Here is a 16,873-nt window from a genome sequence, read left to right as displayed (position 1 = left end):
AAAAGGACAAGACTCCAACGTTTAATATTGTTGAGCACCTTCGTCAGGCGAAGGCAACTTTCTTTAAAAAAGTATAAATAGTGAAAAACAAGCATTTAGAAAAGAAGTGGCAGGCCCCTGGGCGGGCAGGTGGGACTTCTTTGGTGGGTGGTGGGCAGGCGGGGGTCGTCAGAGCCCTCCCAGGTCATCTGTGAGGAAGGCCAGCAGGAAGCGGCTGACGTGCCTGTCGACGATGACAGGGGAGAAGCCCAGGACACGCCGGGCCCCCGGCAGCACCTTAGGGTCTGGAAGACAAGGTGGTTTCAGAAACTGCCACCAACAGGCCTTCTTAGCCCTATAGGCGCGTGACGGGGGTGTCCCTGCCAAGCACGGCAGCGATAGGCCTGGCGTGGCAGGAAAGGGGCAGCCGCTGGCATGTGGGGCCACGGGCCTCCCGTCCATTTGTCAGGGCTGAGCCACAGAGGGGCCAGAGGTGGGCGCCCTGCTCCAGGCACCACAGAGCGCAGGGCTTTCTAACCCCAGAGCCCAGCTGCACTCTGCCACCTGTCAGGGGATGTCATTCACCGCCCTCTGGGGGTGGTGGGCTTGAGAACCAGGGCACATTCCTTCTTCCTCCTGGGCCCTGTGAGATGGGCCCCGCCACTGTTCCACTGCACAGGCAAGGAAACTGAGGCACGGGGAGGCCAGGGACTCAGTACTTGGGCCTGGCCAGGCAGTACCCACCTGGAGGGCAGCAGTAGACGAGGAGCGCCAGCCCTGCGGCCAGGCCGAGGCAGGCCAGGAAGGCCACGGGTCCTGGGGACAAAAGGGGCAAGTGAGCAAGTGGCTGTCTGAGCCTGGAGGACGGGGCGCCCCAGCAAGCACCCTGGGGCCCGTGCAACGGGAAGTCAGGACCAAGCCTGACTTGGAAAGGAACAGCCCCTGAGGCAGAGACAGAGCCCTGGGGGGGGAGGGGGCGGGGGACGCGGAGGCGGTTACCCCTGTCACTGAGCTCGCGGCCCACGGTGCCTGAGTCTAGCTCTGTGCAATCTGAGTTCTCTGGAAACAAAATCATAGGGCTCGGTTAGTGGGGGGTGGGCCAGAGGAAGGGGTTTGCCCCGCCCACCGGAAACCAAGGGCCTGCTCAGGCTCCTTCCCCCCAACCCTGGGGGGCCCTGGCTGGGCAGGACCAGACTGTAGGGGCACCCAGTCTTCTGGGCCGGACTTGGGGGGGTCAGCACCAGAGAGGGGACTGGGGGCAAGCCTCATGGAACCCTGAATTTTGGGTTTCCTTCTGTCCACTTCCTGAGACCCTGAGGGCCATGGGGTGAGGGCCATTGTCCCCTGCAGATGCAGGATGAACACCCGCCTGTCCCAAGTCTGATGTCCACACGAGGGCAGGGAGTGTACTCTCCCCAGAACTTCCCGACCGGCCACCTGCCAATGGCCTGGAGCCTAGAAGGTGCATGACTCCCAGCCAGGCAGTGGGCCCCCCACCCCCGGTGGCTGGCATGACACATGGGTCCTGGGCCAGAGCTCAGGGCCCAGTCCTGCGGCCCACCCTCAGGTCAGGGACACTAGCCCTGGGTCCCAGCTGAGCATCCTGGGGTGAGTGGGTGAGCCACCCTGCCCTTTGGCCTCCAGGTTCACATCAGAGGATTGAGGGACAGCAGCCCCTGCTCCAAGAGACCAGGCCACAGAGGCCTCAGGACTGAGCTACCATCCCCACCCATGCCTCCCCTATCGCCAACCCAGCAGCTTGGAGGGTCGCTCGGGACTTTCACGCCTCCTGAGCATGCAGGCAAGACCCTATAAACCAACACACGGGCCCTGGATCCACCATCTGAGCCCCAGACCGTTCTACAGAAACCCCACGCTGCAGGGATCCCCCTGGGCATCCTGGTTGTGGGGGCAGCCTCGGCTTCTGCACTGTTCACTCAAGGCTGGTGCTTGCAACACAAGCCTGTGGATTCCCGGTGCCTTGGGCCAGAGGGAAGGGCAGGGCCACGTGCACGAAATGCTACCTTCTCTGCAAACACTGGCCCAAGAGATACAGAGATGACGATCTCTGAATCTGAACACTGCCTCCTCTCTCTGGGGACCACTGTGGAGACGGCGCTGGGTGAGAGGCTGGGCATACTTACGCAGGGCAAGCCGGCTGGGCAGACGGCTGTGCAGGGGCTGGGCGTGGATGTACAGGGCCCGGTAGAACTCCTGGCAGTCCCGCTCGCCGCTCCGCTGCAGATGACCCAGGAGGTCGCAGAGCCGCACGCGCAGGGACGCCTTGGGGTTCCGGAACTGGGGGTGGAAAGGGTGCAAGGGAAGGTCAGGCTGAAGGGGCAGGGCCAGGGTGGCTGGGGGGCTGAGAACACCTAGAGGAGGCAGCAACTGACCACTCCAGACTACCCAGGGTCGCAGCCCAGCATGCTGAGGTCACAGCATGGCCACTGGGCCTTGCACTCCCTCCTTGCAGAGGCCAGACACAGCATCGAGAAGGACAGTGGTGACATTATTCCAACTGTTGGAAACTGATGGCTTGCTGTGTGACCTTGGCAAGTCTCTTCACCCCCTACAACTCTGTTTCCTCACTTCTAAAAAGGGCGTAATGAACCCAAATGGTAGGGTCCTTACAGGGAAACAATGAGATGATAGCCTAAGTGGTAACTTCCAGTAGTTCAAGGTCTACAGGAATATGATTCAAGTTTTTAAAAACCCAGGGTTAAGGGGCGCCTGGGTGGTTCAGTCAGTTAAGCAGCTACCTTCGGCTCAGGTCATGATCTCAGCGTCCTGGGACTGAGTCCCACTTGGGGTTCCCTGCTTAGCGGGGAGTCTGCTTCTCCTGCTGCCTGCCACTCCCCCTGCTTCTGCTCTCCCCACTCCCCTGACAAATAAATAAATAAAATCTTTTTTAAAATTTAAAAAATAAAAAATAAAAACTAAGGGTTAAGCAGAAAAAAACAAGCTCTTTTGATGTGTTTGATGGAGAAATGCATGGTTCTAAAGGTCAGTGAACTGGGCACTTGGCCTGGATCCCTGGGACCTGGCGGCTGTGGCCTGCTGCTGCCACCTGGTGGCAGTATTCCCCTCCACCTGGAATGAGAATTGGCCCAGAAACTGCAAGGCAAAGACAGGCATTATTTGGCCGGAGCCACGGAAACTATGAGGAACAGAAGAGTGTGGGTGGGCGGAGGCAGGAGTCTCCCTTTTTCTCTATAAATGTCTGAAACTTTTCAAATTCAAATTTGTACCCAATATACTAGACTTTTAACTATAATAATAAGGTATAAAGTTAACCCATGCTTTTTAACTTACTGTAAACTTTTATACCTTAAGCTTCTGAGCTAGTAGCAGGGCCCATGGAGATTTCAGCTGTCCCCAGGAGAGGCCCCGAACCCCGTGGACAACCCTGCATACAGCACCATTGCCCGGCACCAGCGGCGAGGGCCGCAGCTCCAAGAGCAGGGCTCACTCAGTCACCCAGCTGGAGGGGAGCCCTGCACCCCAAAGCCCTTGTCCTGAGGGGGAGTCAGAGAAAGGGCAGTGCAGGCAAAATGAACCCACTCTCCCTCGGCATCCCTGAATGTTTGTCCATTTGTGAACCTTTGCAAGAGGCAGGGGCAGAGCCCCGTGGCCCTGGCGTGGAGCCTGGCCAGCAGCCCCGCTCCTCACCCCCTGCCCCTCACGCCACTCCTAGGCCTGTCATGTGTGGGGGCATGCTGTCCTGTCTCCTGGGGTGCTCCCGGCAACTCTGGAGGGCCGCCAGCAGGCCCCGATGACACAGGAAGAGACAGGTTTGCAGAGCTGATGTTCTGGGCCCAACGTCCCTGCAAGGAGCCAGGCTTTCACCTCCAAGCTGCCCTGCCCTGCCCCCAAGCTTGCTTCCTCCCAGCCCCAGGGGGGAGGGGAGGGCCCCCCATTACCTTCTCCGCATCCTTGTTGCTGAGTATCTGGGGGTAGTAGCGGTTCAGCTGGAGGATGATCCTGTCCACCTGCTGCTCACTGAGGCGTCCATGGCCCATCAGGAAAGGTGTGTCCTGGACCAGCCGGTCACAGTAGGTCTGCTCTGAAACAGCAGGGGGCACGGAGGGCCTGAGTCAGCATGGCTGGGGTTGGGGGTGGGGCAGCTGGTCCCCCACACCACACACGGTGTGGCCTCTGGTCCCCTGGAGGCACGTCAGCTGTGAGCACCTGGACAACTGCTGACATCCCACCTGTGTGGGCTACGCACAGCCTGGATCCCCACCCTTGTCCTGCTACCCCCCATTAGAGATGGGGTGCACTAGTGCACGGGAACAGTCCTGAGGGCTCAGAAGCAGAGTGGAGACTCTGCCCCTCTCTTCTATGCCCGAGAGCTCACTGCAGAAGACAGAGAGGCCAAGTGCGCTGTCCCCCTGGAAGGCCCAGCAGCTCTCACCATGGCTATCTCAGGGACAGGAGTACTGGGGGCTGGGGGTGCCTGTGCTGGCATGGATGTGCCCACCGGTGGGCCGGGGTGCTTTTCCCTTTGTTGATTTTTTCAGGACCATCCGTAAAGCTGCACTGTGCACCTTCTCTGGCATTAAGAATGCCCTTTAGAACGTCAGGCCTCTAAAGACCAGAGGTGGGTCAGTGGTTGGTGGGAGGCCCAGGATCCCTAAGGGAGAGTCCCGATTCCACAGAATCAACCTCCTGACCAGGTGCACCAGCCTCCTAAGCGGTGGTGGCCCGTCCCCCCTGCCGATGGCTAGGGGCTGGGTGCAGACCCCACAGCACAGGAGGGGAGTGCGTATATGTGACTGGAATGAACTCGCTCTCCATTCAGTTAGACGGTTACAGCTTGAGGATGTTACACATAATTCTTATGACAACCACAAAGAAAATACCCACAGAATATAGACAAAAGGAAATAAAAAATGTGTTACTACAGAAGGTCAACCAAACAAGAAAGAAGACAGTAGTGGATGGACAAGAAACCTCTAAGATACCAGAAAACAAAGAGCAAAAAGGCAGAAATGAGTTATTCATTACCACTAATTACTGTAATTACTTTAAACAGATTAAAGACACAGATTGGCAAAATGGATTTGTGATGCTGTGATTTAGGGTCAGAAATATATAGGGGCACCTGGGTGGCTCAGTGGGTTAAAGCCTCTGCCTTCAGCTCAGGTCATGATCCCAGGGTCCTGGGATGGAGCCCCGCATCCCACTGCATCGGGCTCTCTGCTCAGCAGGGAGCCTGCTTCCTCCCCTCTCTCTGCCTGCTTGTGATCTTTGTCTGTGAAATAAATAAATAAAATCTTATTAAAAAAAAAAAAAGAAAAAGAAATATATATTAGGTCTTCATCCCAATTCCTGGCACAGAGCTCCTAAGACCCTTGGAATTTCCTAAGTGATGAGCCAGGAAGGGAAAGGGTGCCTTTTGTTGTTTGAAAGAGGCCCCCTGCAGCCTCAAATGACTTTGTGTGAATGGGGTGATTTTTCGAAAGCCCCTAAAGAACCACAGGATGCGAGCTGGTTGCCAGTGAAGCTGAGCACAGGGTTGGAGGCCTGGAGCTTTCGGTCCCACAGAACCCAGAGCTCTAGGGAGGGGGGCATGGCTGGAGGCCAGTGAGGTCAGTGATTTAATTAATCATGCCTACATAAAAACAAAAACAAACAAACAAACAAACAAAAAAACTCTGCATAAAAACCCAAAACGTTGGAGTCTGGAGAGCTCCCAGGTTGCTGAGCACATTGGAGGAGCTGGGAAGGTGGATGTGGAACCTGTGTGTCCCTCCCACATACTTTGCCCCAAGCGTCTCCTGTGTGGAGGGTCCCTTTATCCTTTCAAATATCCTGTGTAATTGACTGCCCGTAGTGCCTACAGTGTTTTCCCAGGTTCTGTGAGCTGCAGCAAATGACTGAACCAGAAACGGGGTCATGGGACCCTCGAGGTACAGCCAGTCCATCAAAGGCATGGTGGCAGCTGGCCTGGGGACCAGTGTCTGCAGTGGGGGTGCTGTACAGGACCGAGCCTCCACCAGATGGAACCGGAGGCCATCCCCAGGGAGACGGGGTCGGACATGAGTCGAACTGGGAGACACACAGCTGGTGTTGGAGGGCTGCTCGATAGAGGGGAGACCACACATCCAGTGACCAGCAAGCAGTGTCAGGGGTCCTCAGGAGTATGAGTTCTGGGGTAGGAGTAGAGGGGAAACAGAGTTCTTTTCCCTCTCAGGATGAAAAAAATATGATTCAACCATACGCTGGCTCCAAAAGACTCAGATCCAAAGACAACCAGGCAGAGAACGAGCACAGGAGAACAGGTGTCACAGCAAATGATGCCCGAAAGAGCAGACGGGCTCCCCGGACAGGAAGCAAGATGGGCTTTGCATCACAGACGGGCACAAGAGACACAGAAGTACACCCTCGGTTAATAAAAGGGTCGATTCGCCAGGAACATCTAACACATACATTTGCCAAATATCAGAGCCCCCAGATAATAGTAAAGGTTTAGGAATAATGAGTAACAAGAATAGTTAGAGACGTTGGTACCCCAATTTCAATAACAGAACAAGGGAACCGCAGGGCTGAGCTGCAGTATAAATCAACCACAGCTCACACACACAGACACACAGACACACGGACAGTCCACCTACCAGCACAGGCACATCGCATGTCACTGTGCTTTGCAGGTGCCGCGTTTCTACAAACCCAAGGTCTGCAGCAACCCTGTGTGGAGCAGGTCTATCGGCACCCTTTTCCACCAGCGACCTTTTGCTTCATGTCTGTGTCACATTTTGTTAATTCTCACAACTTAAACTTTTCATTCTTTGAAACTTTCATTATTATTTTAATTGTTATGGTGATCTGTGATTAGTGATTATGACTTGCTGAAAAATCAGATGACTAGTAGGATTTTTCGCAATAAAATATTTTTAATTAGGGTACATACGTTGTTTGTTAGACATACGCTACTGCAAACTTCGCAGACAGCGATATAGTGTAAATGTAACTTTTACACGCACTGGGAAACCAGGAAATTCACCGGACTCACTTGATTGCAGTATCTGCTTTACTGTGGTGGAACAGTTACTTATTGTCAGGAAGCAAACCCACGATAGCTCTGAGGTGGGCCTGTACACATTCTTCTCAAGTGCACACAGAACATTCCCTGGGACAGACTGCAAAATAAATTTGGCTACAAAACAAGTCATAATACATTTTAAAAGACTGAAATCATACAAAGGATCTCTTCTGATCACATGGAATAAGGCCAGAAATCAGTAACAGAAGGAAAACTGGAAAATTTGCAAGTGAAAGTGAAACAACGATGGAGCGAAAGAAAAAACCACAAAGGAAATGAGAAAATACCTTGAGGGGCACCTGGGTGGCTCAGTGGGTTAAAGCCTCTGCCTTTGGCTCAGGTCATGATCCCAGGGTCCTGGGATCAAGCCCTGCGTCAGGCTCTCTGCTCAGTGGGCAGCCTGCTTCCTCCTCCTCTCTGCCTGCCTCTCTGCCTACTTGTGATCTCTGTCTGTCAAATAAATAAATAAAATCTTTAAAAAAAAAAAAAAGAAAATACCTTGAGACAAGTGAAAATAAAAATACAACACACCAAAACTTAAGGGGTGCCAGGAAAGCAGATAGGAGGAGGACATTTAGGGTATAAATACAAATTTTACAAGAAAAGAGAGATCTCCAATCAACAACCTTCCTTAATGTTACACCTTAAGGAAGCAGAAAGAAAAGAACAAACTAGACCGAAAATAGCAGAAAAGAAGAAATAACAAAGATTAGAGAAAAGACAAATGCAATAGAAAATAGGGGAAAAAAAGGAAAACTTTCCAATGATCTTTGGAAAGATCAACACACTGACAAAAACCATCAGCTAGACACACAAAGAAAAAAGACTCAAGTTACTAACATCAGAAATAAGAGTAGGGACAAGACTACCAATCACACAGAAATAAAAGAGATTACAAACAGATACTATGAAAATCTGAGCACCAACAAACTGGACAAACGAGATGAAGTAGACAAATTCCCAAAAACACAAATACAGAGAAACTCTGAAGGGACCTCTCACTAGCAAGGAGGTTAAATTAGAAATCAAAACTGTCCTCACCAATGGAAGCCCAGAACAAGATGGCGCCACTGGTGAATTCCATGAAACATTTACATGCCAATACTTCCACAATTTTCCAAAAACAGAGAGGAGGGAATACTTCCTAACTCATTCCATGAGGCCAGCACTACCCTGATACCAGAATGAGACAAGGAGACAAGACAACTACAGACCAGTATCTCTTAGAAATACTGATCCCAAAATCCTCAACAAAATACTAGCAAACTGAATTCAACAGCACATTAAAAAGGTGATGCCGCAGAATACCAGGATGGTTCAGGGCGCCTGGGTGGCTCAGTGGGTTAAAGCCTCTGCCTTAGGCTCAGGTCACAATCCCAGGGTCCTGGGATCAAGCCCCGCATCGGGCTCTCTGCTTGGCAGGGAGCCTGCCTCCCTCTCTCTCTCTCTGCCTGCCTCTCTGCCTACTTGTGATTTCTGTCTGTCAAATAAATAAATAAAATCTTCAAAAAAAAAAAAAAAGAAAAAGAATAGCAGGATGGTTCAACATAGGATCATCCATCAGTGTAATACATTACATTAACAGAATGAAGTAAAACACACACACACACCATCACCTCAAGCCATCAGTGTAATACATTACATTAACAGAATGAAGTAAAACACACACACACACCATCACCTCAAGCCATTTGACAAGATTCAATACTTTTTCATGATTAAAGTAAAAAATTCAATAAATTAAGAACTGCAGAAAATTTCCTCAATATTATGAAGGTCGTGTATGACATGCCCACAGCGACCATCATACTCAGTGGGTGGCAGACTGAAAGCTTTTCCCCTATGACCAGAACCCAAGCAAGATGCCCACCCTCGCTGCTCCTATCAGTGTAGCACTGGGAGTTCCAGCCAGAGCAATCAGACCAAAAAAGGATATAAGTTACTCAAATGAAAAGGAGGCAGCAATACTATTTCTTTTTTGCAGATGACATGACTTTATATATAGAAATCCCTAAAGATCAAAATTAATCAACAAATTCAGCAAAGATGCAAGATACAAAATCAATACCCCAAAATCAGTTGCATCTCTACACACTGACAATGAACAACCCACAAAGGGAAATAAGAAAACAATTCTATTTATAATGGCATCAGAAAGAATAAGATACTTAGGAAAAATTTTAACCAAGGAAGTGAAAGACCTGTACACCGAAAACTCAAAACATTGCTGAAAGAAATTTTAAAAGATACAAATAAATGAAAATATACCCTCTGTTCATGGATTGGAAGATTTAACGTTGTGAAGATGACAATGCTCCCAAAGTAGTCTACAGAGTCAGTGTAATTCTTATCCAAATTCCACTGATGTTTCTTGTTTTTCATCCTAAAAGGGACCTATATAGCAAAAACCATCCTGAAAAAGAAGAAGAAAGTTGGAAGACTCACAATGGTTTCAAAACTTTCTACAATGCTACAATGATCAACACAGTGTGATACCAGCATAAGGACAGACATACAGACCAATGGAATAAAACAGAAGGAAACCCTATTTTGAGGGCGTGAGGGGAGGTGGTGTGAAGAAAAGACACCTCACAGGATGGGAGAAAATATTTGTAAAGCTTATACAGATAAGCTGATAAGTAAATATATATATAAAGAAACTTTATACAAAGTTCTTTATATAAAGAATATATAAAGAACTCCTATCATTCCATAACAACAACAAAAAAACATAAATAACACAATTCAAAAATGGGCACAGGTCCTGACCAGGCAGTTCTCCAAAGAAGACATAAGAGGACTACTGAGCACAAGCCAAGATGCTAACAGTCATCATCCTGAGGGAAATGCAGATAAAACCACAATGAGAAAGCACTCCACACTCAGGACAGGGTACATCCTGTATGAACAGGACTGGGGGACTGTAACGTGGGGCAGACACTCTGTGGAACAGGAAAGTCAAACATAGACTTACCCCACGACCCAGCAATCCCACTGCTGGAGATAAGCTCCATCCGAGTAACGGAAAGCGGGGGGACTCACACACCCGCACGCCCGTGTTCATAGCAGCACTATTCACAGCAGCCAAAAAGCAGAAACAACCCAAGAGTCCACACACAGAGGAATGGATAAATGAAATGTAAATGCACACAGTGGAATATGACACAGGCAGAAAAGGGAAAACACCTTTAAGACGTGGATGCTACAACCCGGGGAACCCTGAAAACATGCTAAGTGAAATAAAGGCATCAAAGGACAAATAGTATATTATTTCCACTTACAATAAATATATAGAATAGCAAATTCCAGAGGGAGAAAGTAGAACAGTGATTACCAGAAGCCGGGGGCAGGGGAGCAAGGGAGTCACTGTGTAATGGAGACAGTTTCCCCTTCGGGTGAAGACGAAGTTCTGGGAGCACAGAGGTCTGATGGTTTCACAACACTGTCCATGTACAGGATGCCCATGAAATGTGTAAACCAGTCAGTTTTATCTTCCATACATAGTAATACACACACACACACACACACACACACACAGATGAATGCATAATTGAATGGTGGTTCTGTTAATCAGTTTTATTATGAAATTCAGGGATAAAAAGAAAAGACCTCTGGAGTCACAGAAAAGCAAGGAGAAAACTGCGATGCATCTTGCTAAGGGAAAGAAGCTGGTCTGCAAAGGCAACGTACTAACTATATGATATTCCAGAAAATGCAAAACTACTGAGATGGTAGAAAGAGCAGAGGTTACCAGGGCCAAGGCAAGGACATGGGATGAATGGGCAGAGCCCAGGGGATTTTTAGGGCAGTGAAACTATTCTGTGGAATACTGTAGTGGTGGACATAGGACACTATGCAGTTTTTAAAAGTCATAGAACGTGTAACACAGGCGTGAACTAGAATGTAAACTGCGGGTTTTAGTTAGTAACAGTGTATTAGTATTGGTTCATCACATGTAACAAATGCACCACATTAATGCAAAATATTATTAACAAAGGAAATTGGGTTGGGGGGAAGAATATGGGACTCTATATAATCTGCTCAATTTTCTGTAAACTAAAAAGTCTCTAAAAATAAAACACATTAAAGAGAAATGCTACTTGTTAAATTCCATTCTTAAATTTTATTCTTTTTTTAAAGATTTCACTTATTTATTTGTCAGAGAGAGACACAGTGAGAGAGGGAACACAAGCAGGGGGAGTGGGACAGGGAGAAGCAGACTCACCCCTGGAGGAGGGAGCCCAGTGCAGGGCTGGATCCCAGGACCACCTGAGCCAAAGGTGGACGCTTAATGACTGAACCACCCAGACACCCCTCCATTGTTAAATTTTAAAGAAAAAAATGGAAGGTAAAGAAAGCAGATGAATCCCTGGGTTCAGTGCGGTTACCGGGGAAGGGGCATGAATGACCTTTCTAGAGAGATAGAAACACTTGACTTCACTGGGCCTGTGGTGTTATTTCTATGGATGTATACATTTGTCAAAATTTATAAAATTATTCATTAAAAATAACTGCACTTGTTGTGAGTAAATAATCTCTCAATAAAGTTGATTTTTAAAAACGGGGTCATTGGGGCGCCTGGGTGGCTCAGTGGGTTAAAGCCTCTGCCTTCGGCTCAGGTCATGATCCTAAGGTCCTGGGATGGAGCCCTGCATTGGGCTCTCTGCTCAGCAGGGAGCCTGCTTCCTCCTCTCTCTCTGCCTGCCTCTCGCCTACTTGTGATCTCTGACAAATAAATAAATAAATAAAATCTTAAAAAACAAACAAACAAACAAACGGGGTCATCATGTGGGAACAAGAAGGGTCTTCTCCCTTATTGCCACCATGGGGCCGACTCAACAGACTGCGTCTTCCTCACTTCTCTCTCCCACCGCCACCTCATCCAGGCTGGTCTTCCCCCCTCAAAAATATGTATTTCTAACCTCTGACTCCTTCTAGGCCCTGAAAGTCTACCTGGAAGACAGACTCAACAGCAGCCCTACTGTGGTGAGGAAGCTGCCCACAGGGCCACCAGAAGACCTGCCAGGGAACATGGGACGGACCCCCTGGTCATGCAGCTTCACCACTTGCAGCCCCCCTGGTTCCAGTGTTAAGGACAGTGGCCACAGTTCGTGGTGTGTGCCCCATGACCAGGCGGTCTAAACTCTAGGCATATACCTTCACCATTCCATCAGCTCTGCGACTCCAGCAAGACCACCAACCTCCATTTCCAGATGGGGAAACTGAAGCACAGCAAAGAGGGATGGCGCCTGCCTAAGACCGCAGCCAGCTAGGGAGTGAGGACGGCGGTTGGACCCCCGCATGGTTGTGTGGCAACCGCTTGACATCCGGACTTCCCACTTATCTAATTATCACACTCATTAACTGTACAATTAAGCTGCATCAAGTCTGTTCCTGGCCTGGCCCCAGACTGTTCTGCCCTGTGCTGCCTCTGCAGTGTATGCACGGGGCAGGAACACAGTAGGCACTCACTAAAGAATTTTGCAATGAATGGATGTAGCCCCGAGGCCCAAGGTCCAGGGCTACTTGTGGACTGTGGCCTGCATGCTGCATTGGCTCCCCCTGCTGCAGCCACCAGCATGAGTCACCTGGCATGGTGGCAAGCCTGGGGCTCACGCTTCCTCTGGTGGCTGGAAGCTGTGCACATAAACCACACCCAGAGGCCCACACCCAGGAATGAAAAAGCACAGTAAGAAAATGACTTTGGTCCCAGGTCCTGATTGATAATCTTGACAGTTTTCATAAGACACAGGTGAATGTTCTGGGCCAAAACCCAGCAGGACTGTGGTTCTTTTGCCAAGTCCCTCCTCCCCCACCTTCGTGGCTAGCTGGGGCCAAGACCACAGACGCCCCCAACTCCTTACCCCCACCTGGCACTCAAGGCCCTGTGGGGCCTGTCCTCACCCCAGGCCTCTGAGCCATCCTGCAGAGCAGCCCCCAATGGCACCATACTGTCCGGGACACCTGCCCAAGGATGAGGACATATGTTCTGGGGTTCCTCCCTGGCTAAGTGGTGCTCAGCTCACTGTCCTCCCCTGAGGAGACCTTGTTGAGTACCCGGGCTCCTGTCCTTCCCAGAAGCCCCTCCTGTTTCAGGGCCAGACCTGGCCTCAGGTGTGGAGCTGAGACGGCTCACTCCAAAGCACACCACAATGCAGGGCCGGGTTCCATAGTAGTAGGAACAGCTGTAGTGACACCTGGCTGGCACTGGCCCGACACATCGGGTCGAAATGCTCATCCTGCAGCCTGTCATGGTGGCTCCAGAAGCAGCACAAGGCAGGCGCCCCGTCAATGCACAGGGACAGCGAACCAGGGACTTCATGCCTGCAGCCTTGCAAAGGCTGCCCTTTTGACTCTCCAGGGCCTGTATTCTCTGGGCCTCAGTTCCCCACCCCCAAAGTGCAGGGCTGTGATGGGAAGGATGTCTAGAGGCTCAGCACTCAGACTTGGCTATGAGAAAGGGGCAGGTGGGGAGGCTCCCACAGGACCTTGATAGGGCTTGGGCAGGACCCAGGCCTAGTTCTGCCTCTGCCACTGACCACCCACGGGCAGCCTGGGGCTCGGCACCTGTCCAACCTGAGCCTTCATTTCCTCCTCCACACAGACAGGATATCCTGCAGCAATTCTGTATGCGAGGCACCTGAGTGTAGGCGCTGGGAAGCAGCAGCCACAAATAAAAAGGTTCCGGGAAGATGACAGGGGCATGGGAGGCAGCTAGGGTCACTTCTGACCTAGGCTGGGACACTGTGGTCCTAGAAGACACCAGGTTCCAGCCCCTGAAATCCTACTCGTGGGACTCCAGTGAGCACAGGGAGACAACGGGGACTTCTGGACCACCCCCTGAGGTGGAAGAGTACGGCCCTTGGGAAGGAGGTGCGTGGGAGCAACAGCGTTCCCAGATCAGGCTGTCATGGGGTCCCCCGCCACCCCATCACCATCACCGGGTGTCTCCCACCGAGAAAGTTTCACAAAGCAAGGTGGCCCTGCTCAGCCGGGACCAGAACGTAGTGGGTTCTCCAGTCCAAACAGGCTCCGGGGGCATGGCAGGGAGCCCCATCCTGGGAAAAGCAGCTGGAGGGGGCAGGGGCACCCGGCGGAGTCTGTCCCCCAGCGCCTGTCCCGGGATACCGCAGAGTCCCACCGGGACGCCCCCTCTGGATGACAGGTGGCTGAGGCTGGAGGGGCTGCAGCTCCTCACAGAAGTGCGGGAGGATCCCGGCGCCAGCCGGCCGCGACCCCCAGCGCCTCCCCCGCCCACAGGCGCGCTCCAGCCCCGCCCCCGCGGGCCTCCCAGCCGCGACCACGGCCCCCGGCCTGGCGTTCGCCAGCCGACCCGCAGGCGGTCACGAACCAAGGTCACTCGGCCGCGCCCGCGAGCAGCTGCGGCCGGGACAACGTCGGGGAACCGGACCCTGGGGGCCACCGCAGCTGCGCGCCCGACCGGGAACGGCAGGGAGGACCCCCGCCCGGCCCGCGCTCACCTGTCATGGCGGCGGCACGGCGCGCGCCCGGCCGGCCCCGGCCCGTCCCCCCGTCGCCGTCCGCCGGTCGGGCTGTCGGTTCACCGCCGCCGGTCTCGGTTCGCCCCGCCCCTTCCCGGAGGGCCCCGCCCCCTCCCCGCAGGCCTCTCTCCGGCGTCTGCAGCGTCGCGGTCGCAGCCCAAACCCGCCCTCACTGAGCCCGCCCTTTCCCGTTATACTCCGCCCCTAGCGTCTGCGGCGTCCCCTCGAGGGCCTTAAGCTCCGCCCCCTACGTCCCGCCTCCGACGCAGTCCCGAGTTTTCGGCCCCGCCCCTCACTGCGACCCGCCCATCCCGGGCGCTCCTGGAGCCTCTCCGCCAATGCCAGGGCTCTACGCCCCGCCCCCACTGAGCCCCACCCTCGCGGACGTTTGTTGTCACTGCTGTAGCCCTGAACCACGCCCCCCACTGCCCCCACCCCGCCCCGCCCGCTACGAGGGCCTTCTGGAGTCTTGAGCCTTGCTTACACCTGCGTAAGGTTCTGGATTCCCATAAGTCCTTAGCCCCGCCCCTAACTGAGTGCCGCGCGTCGTTCCTTTCCAGGGTAGCCCTGAACCCCACCCCTCATTCGAGCCCGGCCGCCAGACCTGGCACACCCTCCGTAGCAGCCGACGCCCGCCTCCTGGCCCCGCCCACGATGGCCCCGCCCCGCGATGGATCCGCCCGTGCTGGCCCCGCCCCACACCTGTTCCTCCCGAGCGCGGGTGGCTCAGCGCCGCGGACGCCGCTTGCAGCCCCGACGCGCTCCACCAGACCCCACTACCGGAATGAGGAAACTGAGGCTCTGCGAGAGTAAGTGACTTACTTAAGGTCAGGCAGGTCAGGCTGTAGGAGGTTCAGGGGAGAAGCCAGAAATAACCGTGTCACCTGAGTGAAGCAAGCTCCTCTCGAGGACCCTGCCGGCAGAAGAGGACACCAGCCTGGCAGTGACCATGACTAGGAGCTGTTTGCCCTAAGCCTCAGTTTCCCTAGCTGTAAAATGGGTGACCTCACGCAGCTCTCTCTTTCCCGCTCAGGAAGCCACAGCCCCACAGGTGAATGAGCTCTGCTCCCAACTACGAGATGGAGAGCTGCCTGGGGAGGAACCCGGGGGCCTTCACATGGCCACTGCGACAGGGTTTGGGTCTTCCTTGGTTCCTTCTTTGACTGTGCTGGCCTTTCTACATCGGAAGCTCTAATCTGCCACACGGGGCCTGACCCAGAGTTCACTTCAGCAACAGCACAAGGGTGCTCCACTCCGAGGCCCATGCACCAACCCCACCCCCACCGCGCCTGTGCCTCAGCTGCCCCCTGTAAAACAGCCAGGACTGCCCATCACGGGTGGGTGTGCTGGGGGTGTCCAGGGAATGGATTGGAAATCCCAGAACTTGTGGGCCTAGTTTGCCATTCACTGCTCGGGAGTTGCCCTATCCCCAAACACTAGCAAATTCCGCGGGCTTCCCTCGGAGGCCCAGGCTGAGGGACGGCAAGGGCAGGGTCCCCAGGGGCAGGAGAGTCATGGGTGCCCCTTGGGGTCCCTCCTGGCCTCTTGCAGGCCTGTTTCCCAGCCAGCTCTGGGCCCCAGGTGCTCCTCCCACAGGGGCCTCCCAGTGGGACACCGTCTGATCCCCCATTATTCCGCTTTCTGCACACTGCCATGGATCCTACATTTACCTCTCGGTTGTTTCTCCCTCTAGAAGTAATGCCAGCGCCATACCAGCAGGGGCTGGATAGGACTGCGGGGTTTCCCAAGCACTCCCCACCTTTAGTGAGCGCCAGCATTCCACCCTCACGTCACTTCCTGCTCCAGGTTGATCGGAGAAACTGAGGCCCAAAGCATCGGCAGCCCTTGCCAGGCCAGGTCTCCTGGTGCAAGAATGGCTCCAAGGGACCTGCACCCAGTGAGCACAGACCCGCACCTCTGAGCCCTCTGGATATGCCCTTCAGGCGAGCTGAGTAGGAGTGCATGGAGCAGCTGGGAGCCCAGGACAGGACCGGCCCTGTCCCCACCGCTGGAGCAGCAGGTGGTCGTGGCTCCCTAGATCAAAGGGCTGGCAGGGAGGGGGTTTGGGGGAGGCACAATGTCTTCCCCGCTTGCCCACTTCAGCACCCATCAGGGTGCAAAGTGAGCCCTTGGGCCAGCAGGACAGTGGTCCTGGGGACCCTCACTCACTCCTGAGCAGCGAGGGTCTCACATGGCACACAGGATCGCCCTTGCATAGGCTTCGGAGAGCAAACTGAAATTGTCCCCTACCTGTCCCTGGACCTCAGGCAGGCATTGGCTCTGACCCCCTCCCACCCCCACTCCGCGTCTGCCTCAGACATTTGCTTCTTTTGAATTCTGTCACTGT

The 16,873-nt window shown here is 53.3% G+C and overlaps 1 protein-coding gene across 3 annotated transcripts; it reads right to left on the bottom strand.

Annotated features, from left to right (window-relative positions):
- Positions 1-14,721, bottom strand: CARD19 (caspase recruitment domain family member 19). Of its 3 annotated transcripts, XM_032306554.1 has the most exons (7): positions 14,506-14,720; positions 9,293-9,437; positions 3,900-4,042; positions 2,124-2,277; positions 979-1,038; positions 724-795; positions 1-284 (listed from the first exon to the last, which is right to left on the bottom strand). In XM_032306554.1, exons 3-7 carry the CDS (start codon positions 3,996-3,998, stop codon positions 169-171), a joined length of 501 nt encoding a protein of 166 aa, XP_032162445.1. In that variant the 5' UTR covers positions 3,999-4,042; positions 9,293-9,437; positions 14,506-14,720; the 3' UTR covers positions 1-168. The 3 variants fall into 3 exon arrangements, with proteins under 3 accessions (XP_032162445.1, XP_032162444.1, XP_032162446.1); XM_032306553.1 differs by lacking the exon at positions 9,293-9,437; XM_032306555.1 differs by lacking the exons at positions 979-1,038; positions 9,293-9,437 and having other exon boundaries at positions 14,506-14,721.
- Positions 14,722-16,873: the final 2,152 nt, after the last annotated feature.

The sequence above is a fragment of the Mustela erminea genome, chromosome 12 (assembly GCF_009829155.1).
Source record: "Mustela erminea isolate mMusErm1 chromosome 12, mMusErm1.Pri, whole genome shotgun sequence".
Taxonomy (NCBI): Eukaryota; Metazoa; Chordata; class Mammalia; order Carnivora; family Mustelidae; genus Mustela; species Mustela erminea.
Note: the sequence above shows the minus strand (reverse complement) of the source record. Positions and strands in the feature narration are given on the sequence as shown.